The following is a 25,566-nucleotide window of genomic DNA, read 5'->3' as shown; positions in this document are numbered from 1 at the left end:
AAAAAGAGAGAAAAGAGAAAAAATTTACAAAGATTAAAAAAGAAGAAAAAAGAGGGGAAAAAAGAAAAAAGAGGAAAAATGGAGAAAAGGAGAACAAAAAAGAGGAAGAAAAAGAGGAAAAAAGAGGGGAAAAAAGGAGAGAAAGGGGAAGGGAAAGCTCCTTCCCAAAATTCCACAGGCCTGGGAGAAGCAGCCGAAGGAAAAGGGAAAAGGGAGAAGGAATCCGGGTGATTCCGAGAAGGAATCCGGGTGCGCGATCCCGGATTTCTGCACCCCATGGATGCTCTTCCTGCTCAATCCCACTCATGGAATAAAATCCAAGAAAATCTGGATAAAATCCAATAAAATCCAAGGAAATCTCTCCAGCTGCTCCTATTCTGGTTTTGGCACCGGGAATGCCGGGATTTCTTGGGACATCCCGGAATTCCGGGGCTGTAGGGGTTTCCCAGGGTTTTCCATGGGAATTCCATGGGAATTCTGGGCTCACCACCACTCCCATTCCGGTTTTGGCACTGCTTTGATTTAATGCTTGGATTCCTTGGGATATCCCGGAATTCCGGGGCTGTAGGGGTTTCCCAGGATTTTCCAGGTGAATTCCATGGGAATTCCATGGGAATTCTGGGCTCACCACCACTCCCATTCCAGTTTTGGCACTGCTTTAATTTAATGCTTGGATTCCTTGGGATATCCCGGAATTCCAGGCCGGAGGGGTTTCCCAGGATTTTCCATGGGAATTCTGGGCTCACCACCATTCCCATTCCGGTTTTGGCACTGCTTTAATTTAATGCTCGGATTCCTTGGGACATCCCGGAATTCCGGGACTGTAGGGGCTTCCCAGGGTTTTCCATGGGAATTCCATGGGAATTCCGTGGGAATTCTGGGCTCACCACCACTCCCATTCCGATTTTAGCACTGCTTTAATTTAACGCTTGGATTCCTTGGGACATCCCGGAATTCCAGGCCGGAGGGGTTTCCCAGGGTTTTCCATGGGAATTCCATGGGAATTCCGGGCTCACCACCACTCCCATTCCGGTTTTGGCACTGCTTTGATTTAATGCTTGGATTCCTTGGGACATCCCGGAATTCCAGGCTGGAGGGGTTTCCCAGGATTTTCCATGGGAATTCCATGGGAATTCCATGGGAATTTTGGGCTCACCACCACTCCCATTCCGGTTTTAGCACTGCTTTAATTTAATGCTTGGATTCCCTGGGACATCCCGGAATTCCAGGAGTGTTTTTCCAGGTGAATTCCATGGGAATTCCGTGGGAATTCCATTGGAATTCTGGGCTCACCACCACTCCCATTCCGGTTTTGGCACTGCTTTAATTTAATGCGTGGATTCCCTGGGATATCCTGGAATTCCAGGCCGGAGGGGTTTCCCTGGGTTTTCCATGGGAATTCCATGGGAATTTTGGGCTCACCACCACTCCCATTCCGGTTTTAGCACTGCTTTAATTTAATGTGTGGATTCCCTGGGACATCCCGGAATTCCGGGGCTGTAGGGCTTTCCCAGGGTTTTCCATGGGAATTCCGGGCTCACCACCACTCCCATTCCGGTTTTGGCACTGCTTTGATTTAATGCTTGGATTTCTTGGGATATCCCGGAATTCCAGGCCGGAGGGGTTTTTTTCCAGGGGGTTTCCAGGTGAATTCCATGGGAATTCCATGGGAATTCTGGGCTCACCACCACTCCCATTCCGGTTTTGGCACTGCTTTAATTTAATGCTTGGATTCCTTGGGATATCCCGGAATTCCGGGGCTGTAGGGGCTTCCCAGGGTTTTCCATGGGAATTCCATGGGAATTCCGGGCTCACCACCACTCCCATTCCGGTTTTGGCACTGCTTTGATTTAATGCTTGGATTCCTTGGGACATCCCGGAATTCTGGGGCTGTAGGGGTTTCCCAGGATTTTCCAGGTGAATTCCATGGGAATTCCATGGGAATTCTGGGCTCACCACCACTCCCATTCCAGTTTTGGCACTGCTTTGATTTAACGCTTGGATTCCTTGGGATATCCCGGAATTCCAGGCCGGAGGGGTTTTTTTTCCCGGGGGGTTTCCAGGTGAATTCCATGGGAATTCCGTGGGAATTCCGAGGGGTGGGGGCTCACCTTGGTGTGCAGCTTGGCGAACTGCTTGTCGTCCAGCAGCGGCTGCGAGTACACGCGGCGCTTGTAGCGGAACTGTGAGATAAGAGAGCGATAAGAGATAAGACATCGATATCAGATAAGAGATCGATAAGAGATAAGACATCGATATCGTCTGATAGATAAGAGATAAATGTGAGATAAGAGACGAGAGATAAACAGAAACAAGAGAGAAGTGAATATGAGATAAATTAAAACGAGATGAATAATATAGATAAAGATAAAATAAAGATAAGATAAGATAAGATAAAGATAAGATAAAGAGATGAGATAAAGATGATATAAAGATAATATATAGATAAGATAAAGAGATGAGATAAAGATGAGATAAAGATAAGATAGAGATGAGATAAAGATAAGATAAAGATAAGATGTAGATAAGATAAAGATAAGATAAAGATGAGATAAAGATAAGATATAGATAAGATAAAGATGAGATAAAGATGATATAAAGATAAGATATAGATAAGATAACTATGAGATAAATATAAGATAAAGATAAGATATAGATAAGATATAGATAAGATAAAGATGAGATAAAGATAAGATATAAGAGACGATAAGAGATAAGAGATAAATAAATATAAGGGTTAAGAGATGAGAGATAAGAGATGAATAAATAGGAGATAAAAGTAAAGACAAGAGAGAAAAGAAATAAAAATGTAACAGGGAAATATAAGAGATAAGATAAAAGGTATAAGAGATAAGCATAGATAAAAGAGATAAAATGTAAGAGATAAATTCATATTAGATAAGGGATGGGAAATAAAAGAGATAAGAGATAAGAGATAAGAGATAAGAGATAAGAGATAAGAGATAAGAGATAAGAGATAAGAGATAAGAGATAAATAAATATAAGGGTTAAGAGATGAGAGATAAGAGATGAATAAATAGGAGATAAAAGTAAAGACAAGAGAGAAAAGAAACAAAAATGTAAGAGGGAAAGATAAGAGATAAAAGGTATAAGAGATAAGCATAGATCAAAGAGATAAAATGTAAGAGATAAATTAATATTAGATAAGGGATGAGAGATAAAAGAGATAAGAGATAAAGGAATAGGAGATAAAGACCATGGAGAAGAGATGAGAGATATACAAAGATAAGGGACAAGAGGAAAAGATAAGATGTAAGCAGAGATAAGAGAGGAGACATAAGAGAGAAATGAATTTGAGATAAGGAGAAGCCAGAAGAGATAAGAGACAGAAGAGATAAGAGACAAGAGATAAAGAGTTAAGAGATAAAGAGAGATATTTGATGTAAATTTATTTAATTTGATACGAGATAATATATAAAAGATAATATGAGATAAAGATAAGAGATAAGGGACATACAGATAAAAGGGACATACAAAGATAAGAGATAAGAATTAAATGGAGATAAGAGATAAGATATAAAGTTATGAAGCTTAAAATAAGAAATAACAAATAAACGGAGATGAGATGAGATAAGAGAGGAGAGATAAGAGATATCAGATAAAGGAATATGCGATAAGGGAGAAGCGATAAATTAATATAAATGAGAAAGATAAGAGAGAGGAGATAAGAGACATACAAAGATAAGAGATAAATGTAGAGAAGTGATAGAGATAAGATAGAGATAAATTAATATGATATAAAGAAAAGAGATAAGAGACATCAAAATATAATATATAGGGAAATGGAGATAAGGGATAAATTAATATGATATAAAGATAAGAGACATCAAAATATAATATATAGATAAATGGAGATAAGAGATAAGGGATATGATAAAAATAGTGATAAGTGAGAAAAATGAATATGAGATACAGGATAGGAGAGAAATGAATTGAAAAGATCGAGAAAAGAGAGAAGAGATAAGAGACACACAAAGGACACTATATATAACATTATATATGTAAAAAAATATAATAAAATATAATTAAGTGCAAATAAACTAAAGCAAAATAAAACAAAATAAAAATATTTTAAAAAGTAAAATAAAATAAAATGAAACAAAATAAAACAAAATTAAATTAAATACATAAAATAACATAAAATGCAATTAAAACAAAATAAAAAAACCAAAATAAAATGAAACAAAGCAAAATAAACAAGAGAAAATGAAATAAAATAAAATGGAAATAAAATAAGACAAAATAAATCAAAACAATATAAAATCAAGTCAAATAAAATAAACAAAATAAAATAAAGTTAAAAGTAAATTGAATTAAAATAAAATAAACAAAATAACCTCCAATGAAATAAAAATAAAATAAAACAAAATAAATGAAATAAAATAAAACAAAAGAGAACAGAATAAAAAATTAAAATTAACAAAATAAAATAACACAAACCAAATTATAATAAAGCAACATAGCATAAAATAAAATAAAATAAAATAAAATAAAATAAAATTAAAAATAAAATAAAAGTAAAAATAAATGAAAATAAAATAAAATAGCATTAAATTAAAATGAGTAAAACAAAATAAATGAGTAAAATACCCTAAAATTAATAAAAATTAAAAATAAAATAAAATAAAAATAAAATAAAATAAAAATAAATTAAAATGAGTAAAACAAAATAAATTAGTAACATACCCTAAAATTAATAAAAAATAAAAATAAAAAATAAAAATAAATAATAAAATTAAAATAAAATAAAATAAAGTAAAATAAAATAAAAATAAAAAAAAAAATAAAAATAAAAATAAAAATAAAAATAAATAAAATATAAAATAAAATAAAAGTAAAAACAGATCAAAATAAAATAAAATAGCATTAAATTAGAATGAGTATTACAAAATAACAAAAGAAATGAGTAAAATACCCTAAATATAATAAAAATAAAAAATAAAATAAAAACTAAAAATTTTTACAAATTTAAAAAAATAGAATAAAATAAAATAAAATAAAATAAAATAAAATAAAATAAAATAAAATAAAATAAAGTAAAAATAAAATAAAATAAAATAAAAATAAAAATAAAATAAAATAAAATAAAATAAAATAAAATAAAATAAAATAAAATAAAATAAAATCTAAATTCAAGAATCCACCCCCCAGTGCCCCGTGTCCCTGTCACCTCCAGGTAGGGCACGGGCGCGCCGGGCCCCAGCGGGTACTCGCGCAGCAGCCGCTCCTCGTCCAGGAACTTCCCAGCGCGGCCGTTGCAGGCGGGCTGGAAGAGGCCGTAGTTGAGCACATCCTTGAGGCTGTGGTTGAGCGTGCACAGGATGCGCTGCTTGGACACCCACACCGGCACGTCGGGGCTCAGCCGCAGACACTTCTGGGAAAGGGACGGAACGGACACGGGGTCAGCACCGGGAAATACCGGGAATGGCACGGGGAGATCGACAGGTTAGTGCGCGGAAATATCGGGAATGGCACGGAACGGACACGGGGTCAGCAAAGGGAAATATCGGGAATGGGACAGGGGGATCGACGGGTGAGCACGGGGAAATATCGGGAATGGCACGGAATGAACGGCGGGTCAGCACAGGGAAATATCGGGAATGGCACGGGGAGATCGACAGGTTAGTGCGGGGAAATATCGGGAATGGCACGGAACGAACGCCGGGTCAGCACCGGGAAATATCGGGAATGGCACGGAACAAACGCCGGGTCAGCACCGGGAAATATCGGGAATGGCACGGAACCAACGCCGGGTTAGTGCGGGGAAATATCGGGAATGGCACGGAACGAACGCCGGGTCAGCAAAGGGAAATATCGGGAATGGCACGGAACGAACGCCGGGTCAGCAACGGGAAACATCGGGAATGGGACGGGGGGATCGTCGGGTCAGCACAGGGAAATATCGGGAATGGCACGGAACGAACGCCGGGTTAGTGCAGGGAAATATCGGGAATGGGACGGGGGGATCGCCGGGTCAGCAACGGGAAACATCGGGAATGGCACGGAACGAACGCCGGGTCAGCAAAGGGAAATATCGGGAATGGCACGGAACGAACGCCGGGTCAGCGTGGGGAAATATCGGGAATGGCACGGAACGAACGCCGGGTCAGCGTGGGGAAATATCGGGAATGGCACGGGGGGATCGTCGGGTCAGCAACGGGAAATATCGGGAATGGGACGGGGAGATCGTCGGGTCAGCGCGGGGAAATATCGGGAATGGCACGGAACGAACGCCGGGTCAGCAACGGGAAATATCGGGAATGGCACGGGGGGATCGTTGGGAGCGGTGGGGAAAGACGGAGGGAAAAGGGGAAGTCGGGGTTTGGATAGGGCAGAGCTATGGGAAATGGAGAGTTCCCAAATTTTTATGGATAAATTATTTTTTAAAAACCAAAAAATGTTGGGTGTTCCCACTGCGAATTCCACAGGGAAACAGGGAGAAAATGTTTTCCTGGTTTTTTTAAATTAAAAAATTGGATGTTCCCACTGTGGATCTCAAAGGGAAATCCATAGGGAAAGAGAAGGATGAAACAGGAATCCAAGGAGTTCTCCAGGGGAATGGAGGAAAAGGGAGCGAAAAGGGGATGTTGGGGTTTGTGGGGCACAGAGCTATGGGAAATAAGAAATTCCCAAATTTTTATGGATAAATTATTTAAAAAACCAAAAAATGTTGGGTGTTCCCACTGCGAATTCCAAAGGGAAACAGGGAGAAAAAGGGAATTCACCAGGTTCTCCAGGGGATAGGAGAATGAGGGAGGGAAAGGGGGAGTTTGTCTTTGGAGAGTGCAGAGCTATGGGAAATGAGGAATTCCCAAGGTTTTATGGATAAATTATATTTTAAAAATCAAAAAAATTGGATGTTCCCACTGTGAATTCCAAAGGGAAACAGGGAGAAAACGGGAATCCACCAGGTTCTCCAGGGAATGGGGGAATTGGGGTTTGGAGAGGGCAGAGCTATGGGAAATGAGGAATTCCCAAATTTTCATGGATAAATTATTTTTTAAAAACCAAAAAAATTGGATTTTCCCACCATGAATTCTAAAGGGAAATCCATAGGGAAACAGGGGGAGAAAACGGGAATCCACCAGGTTCTCCAGGGAATGAGGGAGTTGGGGTTTGGAGAGGGCAGAGCTATGGGAAATAAGGAATTCCCAAATTTTTATGGATAAATTATTTAAAAAACCAAAAAATGTTGGGTGTTCCCACTGCAAATTCCAAGGGAGAAAACGGGAATCCACCAGGTTCTCCAGGGAATGAGGGAGTTGGGGTTTGGAGAGGGCAGAGCTATGGGAAATGAGGAATTCCCGAGTTTTTATGGATAAATTATTTTTTAAAAACCAAAAAAATTGGGTGTTCCCACTGCGAATTCCAAAGGGAAATCCATAGGGAAACAGGGGGAGAAAACGGGAATCCGCCAGGTTCTCCAGGGAATGGAGGAATAAAGGAGGGAAAGGGGGGAGCTGGGATTTGGGAATTTTGGGGGAGGTGGAGCTATGGGAAATGAAGAATTCCCAAGTTTTCCTGATATTTTTCATTTAAAAACCCAAACCAAACCAAACCAAAAAAAACCCAAAAAAAACCCAAAAAACCTTGGATGTTCCCACTGTGAATTCCAAAGGGAAGCAAAGGGAGAAAATGGGAATTCACCACGTTGTTCTCCAGGAAATTGGGGAATGAGAGAGGGAGAGGAAGGGTTTGGAAAGGAGTTGGGGTTTGGGGGGTTCTGGGAGGGGGAAATCCATGGGAAATGAGGAATTCCCACGTTTCCCTGATTTTTTAAATTAAAAAAATGAAGAAACAAAGGACGATGGATCCATGTCCGTACCTGAGGAATTGTCAGACTCTGGACATGGATCCAAACATGGATTTGGGAATGGATCTGGGCATGGATCCCAAATTGGATCCCGACACTGATTCCAGAATGGATCCCAACATGGATCCATGGATCCAAACATGGATTTGGGAATGGATCTGGGCATGGATCCCAAATTGGATCCCGACATGGATTCAGGAATGGATCCCAACATGGATCCTGTCGTGGATCCCTGTGTGGATTTGGGAATGGATCTGGGCACAGATCCGGACCGGGATTCAGGAATGGATCCCGACATGGATCCAAACATGGATTTGGGAATGGATCTGGGCATGGATCCCAAATTGGATCCCAACATGGATCCTCCTAAACCAGAACAAAGTTCCAGCCCCAATCCAGGCCCAGGGAACATTCCCGGCTTTCCTCCAAGGATTCCCTTTGGATTTCTCCCAGAATCCTGGTTTTCTCCCTGATTACTCCTTCCATGCCATTCCAGCAGCATTCCCATTCCCACAGGGTGGGAAAATCCCACAGGATTCTCCTGGATTTCCGTGGGTTGGCAGGAGTAGGGATCAGAGCCACAGGATTGGGAATATCCATGGGAATTCCCACCTGGAGCTCCCAAATCCCACCTTGGGCCAGGCTGGATGTCACCATTCCCATCATTCCTGACCACAATTCCGGGAAGGAGTTGGGATTTTTGGATATCCAGGGAAAAGCAATCCTGGAGGAGAGGAGGAATCCTCCAGGAATTTTTTTCCACACTCCAAAGTCAAACTGGGATCAGTTTGTGGAGCCAGCTGGGAAAAAAAAGCAGGAATTTCGGGGCTTAGATCATCTCCTGAGGAAAATTCCAACCCTGCCATTCCCGGAGTTTAATTCCATGATTGGAGAAGTCACTTCCAGCAAAAAAAAAATGGGATAAGGGTGAGAGGGAGGATCCAGGAAGCACCTGGAATTCCTGGAGCCAGAAAAACAAAGGATTTGGGATTTTCCAGTGAATCATGGGCCGATCCATCGGGAAGGGCGTTGGGTGTTGCGTCATCCCACAAAACCCAATCCCAAAATCCCATCCGGTGATTCATGGTTCAAAACCCCGTCCAAAAATCCCGGAATTCCGAACTTTCCGCAGCACTGACAGCCCCGGCCATCCCAAAATTCCCAAAGTCCCCAGAACCTTGGAATGTTTCCAGGGAATCCACTCCCCCCCCATCCCACCCAGCGCTTCCCATGGGATTTGCTCCATCAGTTTTCTGGGATAAAGGTTCCCCACAAGGAAAACCGTCAGGAATTCCAAGGAAACCCCACAATTCCCTGGAAAAGCCATCCCAGTCCGTTCCCGGCAGCTCCTGATCCAATGGATTGAGGCTGGAATTTTCCCTTGGGAAGCAGCACCAGCATGGCCCTTGCCTCACTTTTCCAGGATTTTTCCAGGATTTTTCCTGATCCATCCAGGAACAACAGGGATCTGCTGGATCCCCCAGGCTTTTCCAAGGAATCCACTCCCCCCATATTGCCCACGGCTTCCCATGGAATTTGCTCCAGGATAATTCCCATGGAATTTTCCAGGAAAAAGTTTCCCGTTGGATTCCCATTTTTCCCATCCCAAAACACACAAGGAAAACCGTCAGGAATTCCAAGAAAACACCACAATTCCCAGGAAAAGCCATCCCAGTCCATCCATTCCAGCATTTTTCCAGGATTTTTCCCGATCCCTCAGGAATTCCAGGATCTGCTGGATCTTTGCTCTTGCGTCTCCTTCTTCCCAAAATTCCTTCCCGAATTTTGAACACCTTAACCTTGGAATGTTCTCCCTCCTTTCCTCAGCACTTTCCCAAAAACTCCACAATTCATCCTTGGGAATTTCTCCCATTCCAAGCTCCTTCCCTTCCCTCTGGAGCTGCTCCAGCCCTTCCAGAAATTCTTGGAATTCAGCTCCAGCGGGAGCCTCTGGAAGTGGCTGCTCCAGAACTTTTAATTCAATCCAAACTGAAATTTCCAAATTGGGAATTTCTCAGAATTCCCATCTTTTATATCCAATCCTATTCCAGATTCCAAACCTGTTTGGCCACCACATTCCCAGGAAAACCCAACAGTTCAAATTCTCCAGGAATTCTTTCCTGGATTTACCGGTTTTCCATAGAAAATCCTGGATCCGTTCGCTGCTCTTTAGGTCTCGAAGGCGGCTCCTTCCCAAAAATCCCTTTTCCCCATGGAATCACCACTTGGAATGCCAACATTCCTCCCTCCTCATCCTCTCCATCCCTCCAATTCTGGTGGGAATTCCCATCAGGAATTCCCACAGGAATTCCTTGGAAACTCCAGCACTCACCGGCTGCTCCATCCCGGAGTGAAAATTCCCAATTTTTCTCACCGGTGGCTCCATCTTTTCCTTGTCCTCCCTTCGTGTCCCTCTGGATGCTCCAAGGGGACAAAATCCCATGGATGGGGTATCCCTGTTTTCCATGGATGGGCGATCCCTGTTTTCCATGGATGGGCAATCCCTGTTTTCCATGGATCCTCTGGAAGCGTCCGCTCCGGAGCTTTGAATCCCAAGCCAAATAAATCCCGGGAATGTTGATAAATTTATCCAACCACTCCCCTCTGGATCAATCCTGCCAGGATTGGTCCAATGCTTCCAGGGGCCGTTCCCAGGAAATTCCAGCCTCCAGCTCCACGCTCAGATTCCCAGGAAAAATACGGAATTCTGAGCTGGAGAAAAAAAAGGGGGAATTTTCCCTCCTATCCATGTTTTACCTGGTTAAAATTGGGATTTTCCTTCCATTAATTCCCAGCTTGAATTGGAATCCTGCACATTCCTATGGAATTTTCTCTCCTGCTTCCCACAAAAAACAAGGATCTGATTATTTAGGGTGAAACAGCACAAAAAAAATGTTGGAAAACTCCGAAGCAGCCAAGAAAAAACCAAGGATGTGATGCATCCGTGCAAAAAAAAATCTGGAAAAATGCAGGTTGAAAATGGTGTGGATAAAAATTCCAACTTTTTGCTGGAAAAATGGGAATTAACCACGGGAAAGCTGAATAATAAATGACAGGATTTTGTTTGATGCAAAATCAAATCGGGATTTGAATCCGACGAAATTCCAAAGGGGATTTAATGGGAAGGGAGGGAAAAGGAGGAATTGGGCAAGAAAATTTTCATTAATAAAGGATTAATTAATAAATTATTAATCCGTTAATATTTATTTTTTTATTGCTAATTAATAGAAGTGGTCTGGGATAATAATTCCTCATTTTTTAATTTTTTAGGGAATTCTCATCAAATTTCGGGCAGGGTTGGATGAGCTTGGATCATCCCCGGTTCCCATTGGAATCTGAGGTTCTTTAAGGAATTTTCCCACCCGGATTTTCCCAAATTCTCAATAAAACCTCCCAGAAATCATTTTCCAGGGAAAAACGAATTCCATCATTCCCAAGGACGAGCTCATTCCTTCTCCTGTTCCTCGCTCCAGGCTTCCCTCATTCCGTAAAAAACCAGGATAAAAAAAAAAAAAAGCCGGAATTTCTATCGATCCCCGACGGGAGCAGGGGGGAGGATTTGATTGGTTAATTAATCAACCATAATTAATTAATTAATCGGTGACCCGTGAATGTCGGGATAATTGAAGATCCGGGACAAAGGCGGCTGCGGAATGTTTGATTCCAACCGGGATCATCCCGAAAAATGAGTTTTAACAGCCCGGCTGAAGGAATTTTTTCCATGGAAAAGCAAAATTCCTGGAGTGTGGGAATGGATGAGGGTTAATTAATCCTTTTTTTTTTTTTTGGGGTGATTTGAATTAATTACTTAAAATTTTCACGGATATCAGCATGGAAAAAACTGGAAAAGCTGGAACAATATAAAATGTGGGAATGAGGTGGGATGGGATCTGGGAGCTGAGCCCAAATCCCAAATCCAGCTGGAGTTTTCCAGCCCAAATCCCTCTGGAATTTTCCCCAATCCCTCTGGAGTTTTCCAGCCCAAATCCCAAATCCAGCTGGAGTTTTCCAGCCCAAATCCCTCTGGAATTTTCCCCAATCCCTCTGGAGTTTTCCAGCCCAGATCCCAAATCCAGCTGGAATTTTCCCCAATCCCTCTGGAGTTTTCCAGCCCAAATCCCAAATCCAGCTGGAATTTTCCAACCCAAACCCCTCTGGAATTTTCCCCAATCCCTCTGGAGTTTTCCAGCCCTTTCCCAGCTCCATTCCCTTCCCTGGCCCCGCTCCATCCCCTCCTTATCCCAAGGATCCGGAACTTCCCCATGGAAATGTGCAAAACTTTCTCCCGCTGCTTCTTTTGTGCTGTGGATCCCAGACATTCCTCAATTCCCTCCTAAATTCCAGCCCCTTTTCCATGATTTCCTGCCAGGACAAACTGACCACAAACAGGGAATTCCAGCCTTTCCTTCTCCCTTTTGTATCCATGGGGTTTCCAGATCCAATCCCACGGCATTCCTGGAATGTTATAATTCCCACTCTCCTCTGGAAATCCCATCTGCTTCCCAAGGGAATGAGGGAATCCTGGAATTCTTGGGATTCCCAGCAGGATCTGTGGGATTTTCCAGCTCCTCCAGGGCATTCCCTTGTGGATCCTCAACGGGAATCCGAGCAGGAATTTCCTTCCCTTCCCAACCCTTCCAAGAGTTCCTTTTCCTTCCCCATTCCCGCTGTTTCGGGCAATTCCCAGAATTTGAGAACCCCCAACTCCAAGATTTTACTGGCGACAAGAAACCCTCAATTTAAGGAATTCTTGGGAAAAAAAAAAAAAAATCCCTTTTTTCCTCCTGTTCCTTTTTCTCCTGCTGGAGCTCTTTGGTTGCTCCCACATTCCCAAGGAATCCAGCAGATGGAATTCAGAGCCGTTATTCCTGATATTTTTTTTTTTAGGAATATTTCCAAGTGCTCAACTAATTTTCTTTTCACGCCAATTTTTCCTCGCCTCAAATGACTCAGAATTCCTCTTTATTAAGCACGGAATGTGCTCTTCCCGAAAAAAAATGGCTGGAAAATGAAAAGATGGGATTGACGTTTTCCATGAAAATTGCCTCAATGGACGCATCCTGTTCCAGCAAATCCGCTTGGGAGGAGAAAAAAAAGGGAATTTTGGTCGTAAAATCTTCTAAATTTATTAAATTGCAAATGCGCTGGTCACGGCTTGATCCGAGACGGATTTTCCTTGGAAAAAGCCGTGGATCGGGAATGCGCGGCAGCTCCGGTTATTTGCGGGCGGATTTTGCTGCCGGCGGATTTCTCCCGGATAAAATCGGGAATTGCTCGGATTCCGATCGATCCACTTTGTTTGATTGAGCTCACAGAGGGTGACTTTGCCCCCGGGGGAAATTCCCGGGATTTGGGGTTGTGCTGGAATATTTTGGGAGCTTCTGCTGCTCGTCATTGTCTGGAATGTGCCGGGGGCAATTGTTTGGGATAAATGGGATTTATTTCCATGGAATTGTTCAGATTTGGGGTGGAAAAAGCCGCTTAAATGTGGTGGAATTGCAGCTTTCCAACGTTTCCTCTGGATCGGGGGTTGGAAAAGCCGGGATGGGGCTGGAAAAGCCGGGATGGGCCTGGAAAAGCCGGGATGGTCATCCATGGAGGAATCCAAGGAATTCCTGAATGTGGCTCTCAAGAGTTCTGGGATTGGGATCAGGCCCAGCTTGGATTTGATCTTGGAATTCTTTTCCAAGCTCAGGGATTTCAGGATTCACGGTTAAAGCACCTGAATCCTTCCAGTGGGATTTTGGGAATCGCTCGTTTGATTCCCACCGGTTTTTGGGACGCTCTCGCTCCGCTCCATCCGGATCCTCCCTCCGGATGCTCCCAAAACAGCTCCCAAAAAAAAAAAAAAGCCACAAAAAGCCTGGAAAAATCCGCAGGCAGCACCTGCAGGAATGGGGACGGGGAAAATGGAAATGGGGAAGAGGGGAAAAAAAAGCGGAGCAGCTGCTCCATTCATGGAGCGCGATCCGGCGGATCTGAAAGGAGCCGCATTTCCATGGAAAAACAATGGGAAGCTCCGAGCAAAAAGCAGCTCCCGGCCTGTTTGGAAGAGCTTTGATTCTGCCCTAAAACGGGGGAAAATTCCATTGGAATTCTCGACATCCCAGGGTTTTTGCCGCAGTGCGAAAGCAGGGAAGGATCAAAGGTTTGGGGCCATTCCCAAGGGCCATTCCCGATATCCTGATTTTCCCCTTGCAGGAATCAAATTCTCCCGATTTTCCCTCTTTTTTTACGGTGTTCCCATGGCTGGAGAGTGGAGAATGGAGATGGGAATTTCGGGATCCATGTGAATTTTGGGATCTAAGTACTGGGAAAACAGGGAATGGAAAAGCCTCGGGATGGAGGCAGGGAATTGGTGGGAAGGGGAGCGATCCCTCATCCCTCACTTTTCCATGCTCTCTCTTCCCTTGGAATCCACATTCCCACTCTCATCCCTCACTTTTCCAGGTGTTCCCATCCCTTGGAATGCACATTCCTGTGGCATCTCCACCTTCATCCCTCCCTTTTCCAGTTACTCCCGTCCTTTGAAATCCACATTCCCACAGAAGGATCTCCACTCTCATCCCTAATTTTTCCAGGTGTTCCCATACCAGAGCCCAGAATCCACATTCCTGTGGCATCTCCACTCTCATCCCTCCCTTTTCCATGTTCTCCCTTCTCTTCCCAGGAATCGGCCACATGGGATGGGCAGGAGCCTCCTCTTCCTCATCCCAAAGGAATTCCCAACCAAAATTCCATTCCCACCCAGCCTTGGGACACCGAGGAATCTCCTTGGCAAAACCGGAGGAAAACTGGGAGGGTCCCAGCTAAAAACCACCTTGGAAGGGACAAAATGTGGGAATTCCAAGGACTGAGGGATCAGGGCTGGGAGCTCCCAACACATCCTGGAAAACATCAGGAAAACCTCTGGAATTCCAGCTGGACACTCCTGGCCCATCCAATGCCGGGAGCCGCTCCCACATAAATCCAACTGGGATTTTATTTGAATTCCGGCTTTTCCATGATTTCAAAGGGAAGAGGAAGAGTTGCCAGCACAAAATGGGGAAGGAAAACTTTTGGAAAATTCCAGAAAATTCCTCCCTGGCTGCACATCCCTGATCTTTCCCAGCTGTTCCCATAAATTCCAGCCCTGGGAATGTCGGCAGCTTCCTGAGGCTGCAGGAGCTTCCCATCTCTCCACATCCCGGTTTTCCTGGGATGTGCTGAACCTGTGGTTCCTTGGAATGAGTTTTCCCTGCTTCCAGAGGAAAAATAAATGGAAAACCTTTGGAATCATCGCTGGTGCCGGCCCCCACAGAGCCCATTCCCATGGGATGATCCCAAGGTTTGCTCCAGCACCTCCAGGATTCCAGCACTGCTGACAGAGAGGAAAACTCAGCACATTCCCAGGATTTTCCCTGGATTTGCCACTTTTTCCTACCAAAGACGAGGCTGCTCCCGCCAAATTTCAGGAATGGGTTTTCCCGTGGGATTTAACGGCGCAGAATCCATAAATTATTCCAGAGGAACCAACCCCAGCTCGGGCGTGTTCCTGTCTCCTTAAAATCCGGCTCCGAGCTCCCGGACCCCGTGGGAGGTTGGGATAATTTTATCCCGGGTCTCCACCACCCTTCCCACGGAGCAGCCGGAGGCGGGAATGGCTCTTCCCGAAGGATCCACGGCTCCGGGATGGGACAGGGAAGCTCCAAAGGACCCTCAGGGATTCCTGCACCCTCCTTTTGCCAGGATCACATTCCCAGCTCGGGGAGTGATCCAGGTTCTCAAATTCCAAAAAAAAAAAAAAAAAAATCACAGGTTTGGGAATCTCTGGAGCTCAGGGTATCCAAGGAAATCAGTTCCCGGCCCTATGGAAAAGCTCCAGGATGGGAAACACCTGGAGCTCCAGGCTGAGCCCAGATCCTGGATCCTGGCTGGATTACTGGAATGCTGCACAGGGATCAGTGGGACATTCCATGGATTCCCTGGAATCCTGCACTGGGAGCAGTGGGACATTCCATGGATTCCCTGGAATCCTGCACTGGGAGCAGCGGGGACATCCCATGGATTCCATGGAATTCTGCACTGGGATCAGTGGGACATCCCATGGATTCCCTGGAATCCTGCACTGGGAGCAGTGGGACATTCCATGGATTCCATGAAATCCTGCACAGGGATCAGTGGGACATTCCATGGATTCCCTGGAATCCTGCACTGGGAGCAGTGGGACATCCCAAGGCTTTCTTGGAATCTTTGATGGGATCAGTGGGACATTCCATGGATTCCCTGGAATGCTGCACTGGGAGCAGTGGGACATTCCATGGATTCCCTGGAATCCTGCACTGGGATCAGTGGGACATTCCATGGATTCCGTGGAATCCTGCACTGGGAGCAGTGGGACATTCCATGGATTCCCTGGAATCCTGCACTGGGATCAGTGGGACATTCCATGGATTCCCTGGAATGCTGCACTGGGATCAGTGGGGACATCCCCGGCTTCCCAAACTTCCGGACACGCCAGGACATTCCAGACCTGCCTGGACATCCCAGAACATTCCAGACCCTCTCCTTGGACACCTCAGAACATTCCACGACATTCCGGACCTGCTAGGACATCCCAGGATATTCCAGAATGCCTGGACACCTCTGGACATTCTCAACCTCTCACCTTGATGCCTCAGAACATTCCAGAACATTCCCAACCCTCTGCTCAGACACCTCAGAACATTCCCGACCTCCCACTGGACACCCCAGGACATTCCAGACCCCTTGGACACCTCAGGATATTTCAGAACATTCCCAACCTCCCACTGGACACCCCAGGACATTCCAGACCCTCTGCTCAAACAATTCCGGGATATTCCAGAACCCCTGGACACCTCAGAACGTTCCAGAACATTCCAGACCCTCTCCTTGGACACCTCAGACCATTCCACGACATTCCAGACCTGCTAGGACATCCCAGGATAGTCCAGAAGCCCAGGACATTCCAGACCCTCTGTTCAGACAATTCCAGGATATTCCAGAACCCCTGGACACCTCAGGACATTCCAGACCTGCTCAGACACCTCAGGACATTCCCAACCTCCCACCTGGACACCTCAGGACATTCCAGATTCCCTGGACATCTCGGAAGGTCCAACCTCCTCCATCCACAATCCGAGTGGGAGAACCGGGAATTGGGATCCCATCACCCCACAGGACACTTGGGAAGGGAAGGAGAAAAGAGGAGGAAAGACCCCAAAAATCCCTCATTTCCCACGGCCCCGTTCCCGGCAAAACTTCCCCATTCCCATGGAATTTCAGAACATTCCAAGCTGGAAAACCCTACCCAGGATCTCAAAGTCCAACTCTTGGCCCTGCACAAAATGATCCCAACATTCCCAGCACTGACCTGAGGGCATTGTCCCAGATTTTCCGGAGCTCTGGAATGCCGAGGGTTGGGAGCAATTCCAGAGGTTTTGGGAACTGCAGCTCCCCGGAGCAGCTTCACCACCCTCCAGGAGCTTTCCCAGGATTTTCCACGTGTGGGGAATTTAAGCCCTCTTCCCTGGCCCAGGTACAGGTGATAAAAACCGGGATGTGCCGATGGAAAAGGCCCTTCATTCCCAGGAAAACCGGGGGGAGATTCACACCTGGGAATTCCAGCACTTCCAGGGAATTCCAGGGATTTGGGATGAGCAAACCCAGCGGAGTTGGGATCCTCAAAGAGGGGTGGAGACAATTCCAGAAGGGTGGGAAAACTTCCTGGGATTTTCAAGCCCCACCTGGAGGCTCCCAGAGAAAAGATGGGAATTTCATCATCTGAGCTTTGTGGCATTCCTGACCTTGGGAATGCTGGGATGGAGCCAGACTTGGGGCTGGAAAACTGATGATCCCAAAGAATTCCCATCCCAGTGACCCCAAAGAATTCCCATGCTGGTGATCCCAAAGAATTCCCAAACTGGTGATTGAGAGAATTCCCATCCCAGTGACCCCAAAGAATTCCCATCCCAGTGACCCCAAAGAATTCCCAGACTGATGATTGAGAGAATTCCCATCCCAGTGACCCCAAAGAATTCCCATGCTGGTGATCCCAAAGAATTCCCATCCCAGTGACCCCAAAGAATTCCCATGCTGGTGATCCCAAAGAATTCCCAAACTGGTGATGCCAAAGAATTCCCATCTCCAGCAGAGTTTTTATGGAAGAGCTGGTGGGACATTGGCCTTGGATCAGGAGCTCCAGGATGGCCCTCGGCCAGCTCGGTGTCCCCAGAGCCACCAGACACAGGATTGGTGTCCCCAGTGGCACTGACCACAGACTCGATGTCCCCAGTGTCACTGGCCTTTGAGAACTTGGTGTCCCCAGTGCCACCAGACACAAGCTTGATGTCCCCAGTGGCACTGACCAAAGGCTCAGTGTCCCCAGTGCCACCAGACACAAGCTTGATGTCCCCAGTGGCACTGACCACAGATTTGATGTCCCCAGTGTCACCTGGCTTCTGCCAGCTCAGTGTCCCCAGTGCCACCAGCCACTGCCAGCTCTGTGTCCCCAGTGCTACTGACCACAAATTTGATGTCCCCAGTGCCACTGACCACAGACTTGATGTCCCCAGTGTCACTGGTCTCTGCCAGCTTGGTGTCCCCAGTGCCACTGACCACAGGCTCAGCGTCCCCAGGGCCACCAGTCTCTGCCAGGCCCTGTGTCCCCAGTGCCATTGACGACAGACTTGGTGTCCCCAGTGTCACTGGTGTCTGCCAGCTCGGTGTCCCCAGTGCCACCAGACACAGCCCATGAGCCCCCAGTGCCACTGACCAAAGGCTCAGTGTCCCCAGTGCCACTGACCACAGACTTGATGTCCCCAGTGTCACCTGGCTTCTGCCAGCTCAGTGTCCCCAGAGCCACTGACCACAGACTTGATGTCCCCAGTGTCACCTGGCTTCTGCCAGCTCAGTGTCCCCAGTGTCACTGGTCTCTGCCAGCTTGGTGTCCCCAGTGCCACTGACCACAGGCTCAGCGTCCCCAGGGCCACCAGTCTCTGCCAGGCCCTGTGTCCCCAGTGCCATTGACGACAGACTTGGTGTCCCCAGTGTCACTGGTCTCTGCCAGCTCGGTGTCCCCAGTGCCACCAGACACAGCCCATGAGCCCCCAGTGCCACTGACCACAGACTGCATGTCCCCAGTGCCACTGGCCTCTGAGAGCTCAGTGTCCCCAGACACAGGATTGGTGTCCCCAGTGCCACTGACCACAGGCTGCATGTCCCCAGTGCCACTGACCAAAGGCTCAGTGTCCCCAGAGCCACCAGCCTCTGACAGCTCTGTGTCCCCAGTGCCACTGACCACAAGCTTGGCGTCCCCAGTGCCACAAGACACAGGCTCAGTGTCCCCAGTGTCACTGGTCTCTGCCAGCTCGGTGTCCCCAGTGCCACTGACCTCTGCCCTCTCTGTGTCCCCAGTGCCACCAGCCACTGACAGCTCTGTGTCCCCAGTGCCACTGACCACAGACTTGATGTCCCCAGTGTCACCTGGCTTCTGCCAGCTCAGTGTCCCCAGTGCCACTGACCACAGGCTGCATGTCCCCAGTGTCACTGGCCTCTGAGAGCTCAGTGTCACCAGGGCCACCAGACACTGCCAGTTCAGGGTCCCCAGTGCCACTGACCACAGACTTGATGTCCCCAGTGTCACCTGGCTTCTGCCAGCTCAGTGTCCCCAGGGCCACCAGACACTGCCAGTTCAGTGTCCCCAGTGCCACTGACCACAGACTTGATGTCCCCAGTGTCACCTGGCTTCTGCCAACCCTGTGTCCCCAGTGCCACCACCCTGCTGTCCCCATGGGGACACCACGCCAGGCCCCAAAAGAGAATTGTTCCTGTCCAAGAGGCTCCAACCACCCTTGGTGACCTCCGCTCAGCCCAGGGCTGTCACCTCACCCTTGTCACCTCACCCTTGTCACCTCCAGCTGCCCACTCCCCTAATGAGGGCTGTTAATTACCCCATCATCACAGCCCTTCAGCTTTTCCTGCTTCTCATTCCCTACAAATATCCCAGTTCCAGGGAATTCCAAGTTCCTGGATTGCTGTGCCCTCCTGGGTCACTCTCGGGTCACTCTTGTGGTCACTTCAGGGGTAATGCCTGGGTCACTCCTGGACTTTGGGGTCCCTCTGGCCCATCCCACCAATGGCACTGGCACATGTCCCCCCATTCCAGTGTCCATTGGCCCACACCATTCCAGTGTCCACCACACCATTCCAGTGTCCATCACCCCCATTCCAGTGTCCATCACTCCCATTCCAGTGTCCATCACCCCACACCATTCCAGTGTCCACCACACCATTCCAGTGTCCATCGCCCCACACCATTCCAGTGTCCATCGCCCCACACCATTCCAGTGTCCACCACACCATTCCAGTGTCCACCACACCATCACTGTCCAGCCCAGCTGGACATGAGTGACCATCACGCACCAGCACCGCAGCCCCACAACCTGGCCCTGGTCCCAGTCCTGCTCCTGGGGCCGATCCCAATCTCAGTCCCAGAGCTACTCCCCGTTCCAGGCTGGTGCTGGAGCCGCCCCTGCTGCTCGGTCCCAGTCCCGGTCCCGTTCCCGGTCCCGGTGAGTGCGGATCCCTGGGGCGGGGAGCGGCCCCGCACCGCGGCCGCACCGCAGCACCCCGGGATGGCAGCGGGAGCGGGGGGACACCGGGGTGGGGACACCGGGGACCCGGGCAATGGGACCCGTCCTGCCGGGCCCGTGGCGGGGAGAAGTTTGCCGGTGCTGCCGGGGCGGCGGCGGGGCCGGGAGCGGGCGGGATGCGGGACGGGATGCGGGACGGGATGCGGGACGGGATGCGGGACGGGATGCGGGACGGGATGCGGGTCGCCGCCAGCGCTGGAGCGGCGCCGAACCGGGTGCGGATCGGGGCACAGATCGGGACCCGTCTGAGTGAGGGTCGGAGCGGTCCTGGTGCGGATCGGGGCCGGTCTGAGCGAGGTTTGGGGCCGGCCCGTGCGCGGATCCCGGCGCGGACCGGGCCCGGTGTGTGAGTGCGGGTGAGGCTGCTCTGGGTGCGGGTCGGGGCCGCTCTGGGCTGCGCATCCCGGCGCGGGCGGCTCGCGGTGGCGCTCCCGGTGCGGCTCCCGCTGCGCATCCCGGCTCGGCGCGGTCCCGGTGCGCATCCCTCCCGGCTCGGCTCGGCTCCCGGTGCGCATCCCTCCCGGCTCGGCGCGGTCCCGGTGCGCATCCCGGCTCGGCGCGGTCCCGCTGCGCATCCCGGCTCGGCGCGGTCCCGGCTCGGCTCCCGCTGCGCATCCCGGCTCAGGGCGGTCCCGGCGCGGCGGCGGCCGCTCGGGGCTCCCTCCCTCCCTCCTGCCCGGTTCCCGGTGCCCCCGTTCGGCACTCACCGTCTGCTGCAGGTCGGGGATGCCGATGCGCACCACGATGGCGCCGGGCGCGGGCTCCTCCATGCGCGCCGGGGCCGCCAGCTTGGGCGAGCGGGGCCCGCCGTGGCCCCGGGCCGGCTCCAGGCGCGGCTCCTCCCGCAGGCCGGGGCTCGGCTCCCCGCTGCTGCTGCTGACGCGGGGCTGGCGCTCCGGCGGCGGCTCCGGCGGCGGCGACTCGGGGCTCTCATGCTTGCTGCCCGCGGGGCTCAGAGGCATGCTCCGTGCGCCGCGGCGGGCGGCCCGCGCCCGCTCCGCTCCCGCACCGCCACCGGCTCCAGCACCGGCTCCGGCTCCGGCTCCGCACCGCGCCGGGGCCGCGCTCAGCGCCCGCCCGGGGCCCTGCGCGGGGAAGCGAGGGGTGAGCGGAGCGGCGGGACAGAGCCGGGAGAGGCATCCCGGAACCCCCGGGATGGCAAAGCCAGCGGGGAGAAAGCGGCGATCCCGAGGGATGGAGAAATCTGGGATGGGACCCCCGGGATGGACAGGGACACCCCCATAGGGACCCTCTGGAATATCCCCCAGGAAGGGCATTCCCCGGGAAAAGTCCAGGAGTGAATTCCCACTCTCCCCATGGACATTCCCACAGGACCCCCGAAATCCCACCAGGAGGGCATTCCCAGATGGAAATCTGGAAGGGACTCCTGAATCACATTCCACAGGGACATCCTGGGAAAGGATCCTCAGGATGGACACGGACATTCCCACAGGGACCCTCTGGAATATCCCACAGGAAAGGCCATTCCTAAAGAAAAATTTGAGAAGGGACCCCCAGAAAGGACACGGACTTCCCCACAGGGACCCTCTGGAATGTCCCAGGAAGAGCCATTCCCTAGGAAAAGTCCAGGAGTGAATTCCCACTCTCCCCATGGACATTCCCACAGGGACTCCTGGGAATATCCCACCAGGAAGGGCATTCCCAAGGATGGGGAAATCTGGGAAGGGACTCCTGGAATCCCCATTCCCAGCAGGGATCATCCCTCGGGAAAGGATCCCCAGGATGGACATGGACATTCCCACAAGGACCCTCTGGAATATCCCCCAGGAAGGAGAAATTCCCCATGAGAAATCTCAAAGGGGACCCCTGGACCCCACAAATTCCCCCAGCTGGGCCCATTCCCACAAGAAATCTGGGATCAGCCCCACTTCACACACAGAATCTCCCCAGGAATTCCATGGATTTCTCCCAGCAGGATCCATCCCCTAAAGAAACCCCACAAAGGAACTTTGGGATCCCACCCCGAGGGATGAGGAAAAACAGCGGGAGAGCCCCAAAATTCCAGCCAGGAAAATGCACTTGGGAAGGAGAAAAATCAGGATAAACAGGGAAAACCACGGGATCCTCCTGCCCCGTGGCCTGGGATGGATAGGAAGGAAACCCCTTTGGATCCCTTCGCATCCGTGCCCCAATCCCATCCCAAATTCTCCTCCCTTCCTTTCCCAAATCCCGGATTTGATTTATTCCCTCTTTTTCCCCTCTCTCTGCCTCATTATCCCACAAATGGAGCACTCCAGATGGCGATCCCTGGGATTTTCCCTTTTTTTTTTTTTCCATCCCTCATTAGTTCCCAATAATTTTAAGGCCCTGTCTAGGAAAGGCTGGAAAAAAATTCCACTATGGAATAATTCCCCAAATTCCATTTTGCGGAGTCATTTTCCCTCCTTAAATTCACTTTTTTGCTCACGAAATCAAAAAAAAAAAAATCCACTTTTCTTTCCCAAGGAATCCATGGAATCTTTTAGGAATCACAACCCAAAGAGTCTCATTCCAATAGCAGGGCAAAAAAAGGTTGGAAAAGCTTCCAAGGGAGCCAGAAAAATATTACAAGATTTTTTTTTTTCCCCCTGCAGTGGCATCTTCCTTGGATTTCTGAGCATTCTCTGGATTTCTGAGCGTTCCCAAGGGGGTCAGAGCAGAGTCTCCTTCCCACCTTTTCCTGCGGGAACAGAATTCCCAGATTTCCCACCCTTCCTCCCATCATTTTGGGATTATAAATCCGGAGCCTTGCCCCAATTCCAGCGCTGGGAGCAGCAATTCCAGAGGGAACTGAAATTCAGAGGGAAATTCCAGGGGGAACCCAGCTGGGAGAACCCTGGGAAAAGGGCAGCAGGATGGGGAGACCTGGAAAGGATTTTTGGGGGGAAGTTTTTGGGTGGATTTTCAGATTGGATTGGAGCTTTTCCCTGGAATTGGAATTTCTCCCTGGAATTGGAATTTTCCCCTGGGCCTGGCACTTTTCCCTGGCAGAATCCAGATTAAATTCCCTCCCTTTCCCAACTTTCCCAGTTTTCCCAAGCCCAGGGATGGCTGGGAAGCTGCTGCCTCCTCCCCACTCCCACATCCCCATCCAGAAAATCCGGGATCCTTTGGGAAAAGGGTTTTTTGGGAAGCACCTGGCTCGGTGTGTGCCCAGGTGAGGCCATTCCTGAGCTTTTCCTGGGAAAACCAGCCGGGAATGACAGGGCCAAGGGAGACCTGGTGTCCTGCTCGGATCTCTGGGATCACTGGGAATGGGGCCGGGAAGAGCTGGGAAAATCCCAACTGGGATTTTCCAGCCCTGGAATTGTCACTGCCTGGCCACATGGGAGGGGGGTCCTGGATCCCAAACAATTCCTGTCCTTCCAGGGATCCCGAACAATTTTTGCCCTTCCAGGGATCCCAAACAATTCCTGCCCTTCTTTCCAGAGATCCCAAACAATTCCCGCCCTTCTTTCCAGGAATCCCAAAAGATTCCTGTCCTTCCAGGGATCCCGAACAATTCCTGCCCTTCCAGGGATCCCAGACAATTCTTGCTCTTCTTTTCATGGATCCTAAATGATTCCTATCTGTCCAGGGATTACAAAAAATTCTGTCCTTCCAAGGATCCCGAACAATTCCTGCCCTTCCAGGGATCTCAAACTATTCCTACTTTTCCAGGGCTGGATCCAGCCCTGTGGCTCCAGCTGCCAAAGCCTCACCTGGATCAGGGATCCTGGAAGGATCAGGAATCCAATCCCTCACCTGGAAGGATCAGGGATCCAATCCCTCACCTGGAAGGATCAGGAATCCAATCCCTGCCCTGGAAGGATCAGGGATCCAATCCAATCCCTCACCTGGAAAAATCTGGGGGCCAGAACTGGAAGGATCTGGGGGCCAAAACCTCCTCTGGAATTCTCAGGGGAGCCAAAGTCTCCCCTGGAGAAGGGAACCTGGAAGGATCAGGGAATCCAGAGCCTCATCTGGAATTCTCGGGGGAGCCAAACCTCACCCGGATCAGGGATCCCATCCCTCTCCTGAAAGAACCAGGGAGCCTGGAAAGATGAGGAATCCCTGGAAGGATCAGGGATCCAGACCCTCACCTGGAAGGATCAAACGGGGCAAAGCCAGCCCTGGAAGGATCTGGACACAATCCCTGTCCTGGAAATATCTGGGAATATGGAAAGATCAGGGAGCCAAAGCCTCATCTGGATCAGGGAATATGGAAGGATCAGGGGGCCAAAATCCCTCACCCGGATCAGGGATCCTGGAAGGATCAGGAGAATGAAACCTGGAAAGATCAGGGATCCAATCCCTGTCCTGGAAAGATCAGGGATCCAATCCCTGTCCTGGAAATATCTGGGAATATGGAAAGATCAGGGAGCCAAGGCCTCACCTGGATCAGGAGGCCAAAATCCCTCACCCGGATCAGGGATCCTGGAAGGATCAGGAGAATGAAACCTGGAAAGATCAGGGATCCAATCCCTGCCCTGGAAGGATCAGGGATCCAATCCCTGCCCTGGAAATATCTGGGAACATGGAAAGATCAGGGAGCCAAGGCCTCACCTGGATCAGGAGGCCAAAATCCCTCACCCGGGTCAGGGATCCTGGAAGGATCAGGAGAATGAAACCTGGAAAGATCAGGGATCCAATCCCTGCCCTGGAAGGATCTGGGATCCAATCCCTGTCCTGGAAGGATCAGGGATCCAATCCCTCCTGGCAGGCTCGGGAATGTCACTCAGGCCGGGCCTGGGGACAATCGGTGCCGTTTGTCACCCACGGGGCCGTTCCTGAGTGACCCTGGAACCCTCGGGAATGGGGACACGGGGACACGGGGACTGTCCCGCTCCGTCCCCGCGGGGCTGGCAGTGCCACCGGGGCTGGCAGTGCCACCGGGGCCGGTCCCTGGGGCGGTGCCAGCCCTGCCAGGCTGTCCCCGCGCTTATCTGGCCACGGCGAGGTCACCGCTCGCTGCTGTCCCCAAGCCACGTGACGGGGACACGGGGCCAGCCCCGCGTGTCCTTTGTCACCGCGGGGGGGGGTCGGGGACAAACCCGGGAGGGGACAAACCCGGGGACAGGGACAGGGACAGAAAGAGGG

General features: G+C 49.4%; 1 protein-coding gene across 3 annotated transcripts in view; it reads right to left on the bottom strand.

The window, feature by feature from the left end:
* The window catches only part of SHANK3 (SH3 and multiple ankyrin repeat domains 3), a 179,682-nt gene that overhangs the window by 130,537 nt on the left and 23,579 nt on the right, over window positions 1-25,566 (bottom strand). For all 3 annotated transcript variants that reach the window (XM_064703124.1, XM_064703126.1, XM_064703125.1), the window contains exons 3-5: window positions 21,195-21,572; window positions 5,192-5,395; window positions 2,112-2,183 (exon numbers count right to left, since the gene is read on the bottom strand). In XM_064703124.1, the coding sequence (XP_064559194.1) occupies window positions 2,112-2,183; window positions 5,192-5,395; window positions 21,195-21,449 (531 nt within the window). In that variant the 5' untranslated portion in view covers window positions 21,450-21,572. The remainder of the gene's footprint in view (window positions 1-2,111; window positions 2,184-5,191; window positions 5,396-21,194; window positions 21,573-25,566) is intronic.

This window comes from Zonotrichia leucophrys, chromosome 1A (assembly GCF_028769735.1).
Source record: "Zonotrichia leucophrys gambelii isolate GWCS_2022_RI chromosome 1A, RI_Zleu_2.0, whole genome shotgun sequence".
Classification (NCBI taxonomy): Eukaryota; Metazoa; Chordata; class Aves; order Passeriformes; family Passerellidae; genus Zonotrichia; species Zonotrichia leucophrys.
The sequence above is the reverse complement of the archived record's forward strand: the minus strand, read 5'-3'. Positions and strand labels throughout refer to the sequence as shown.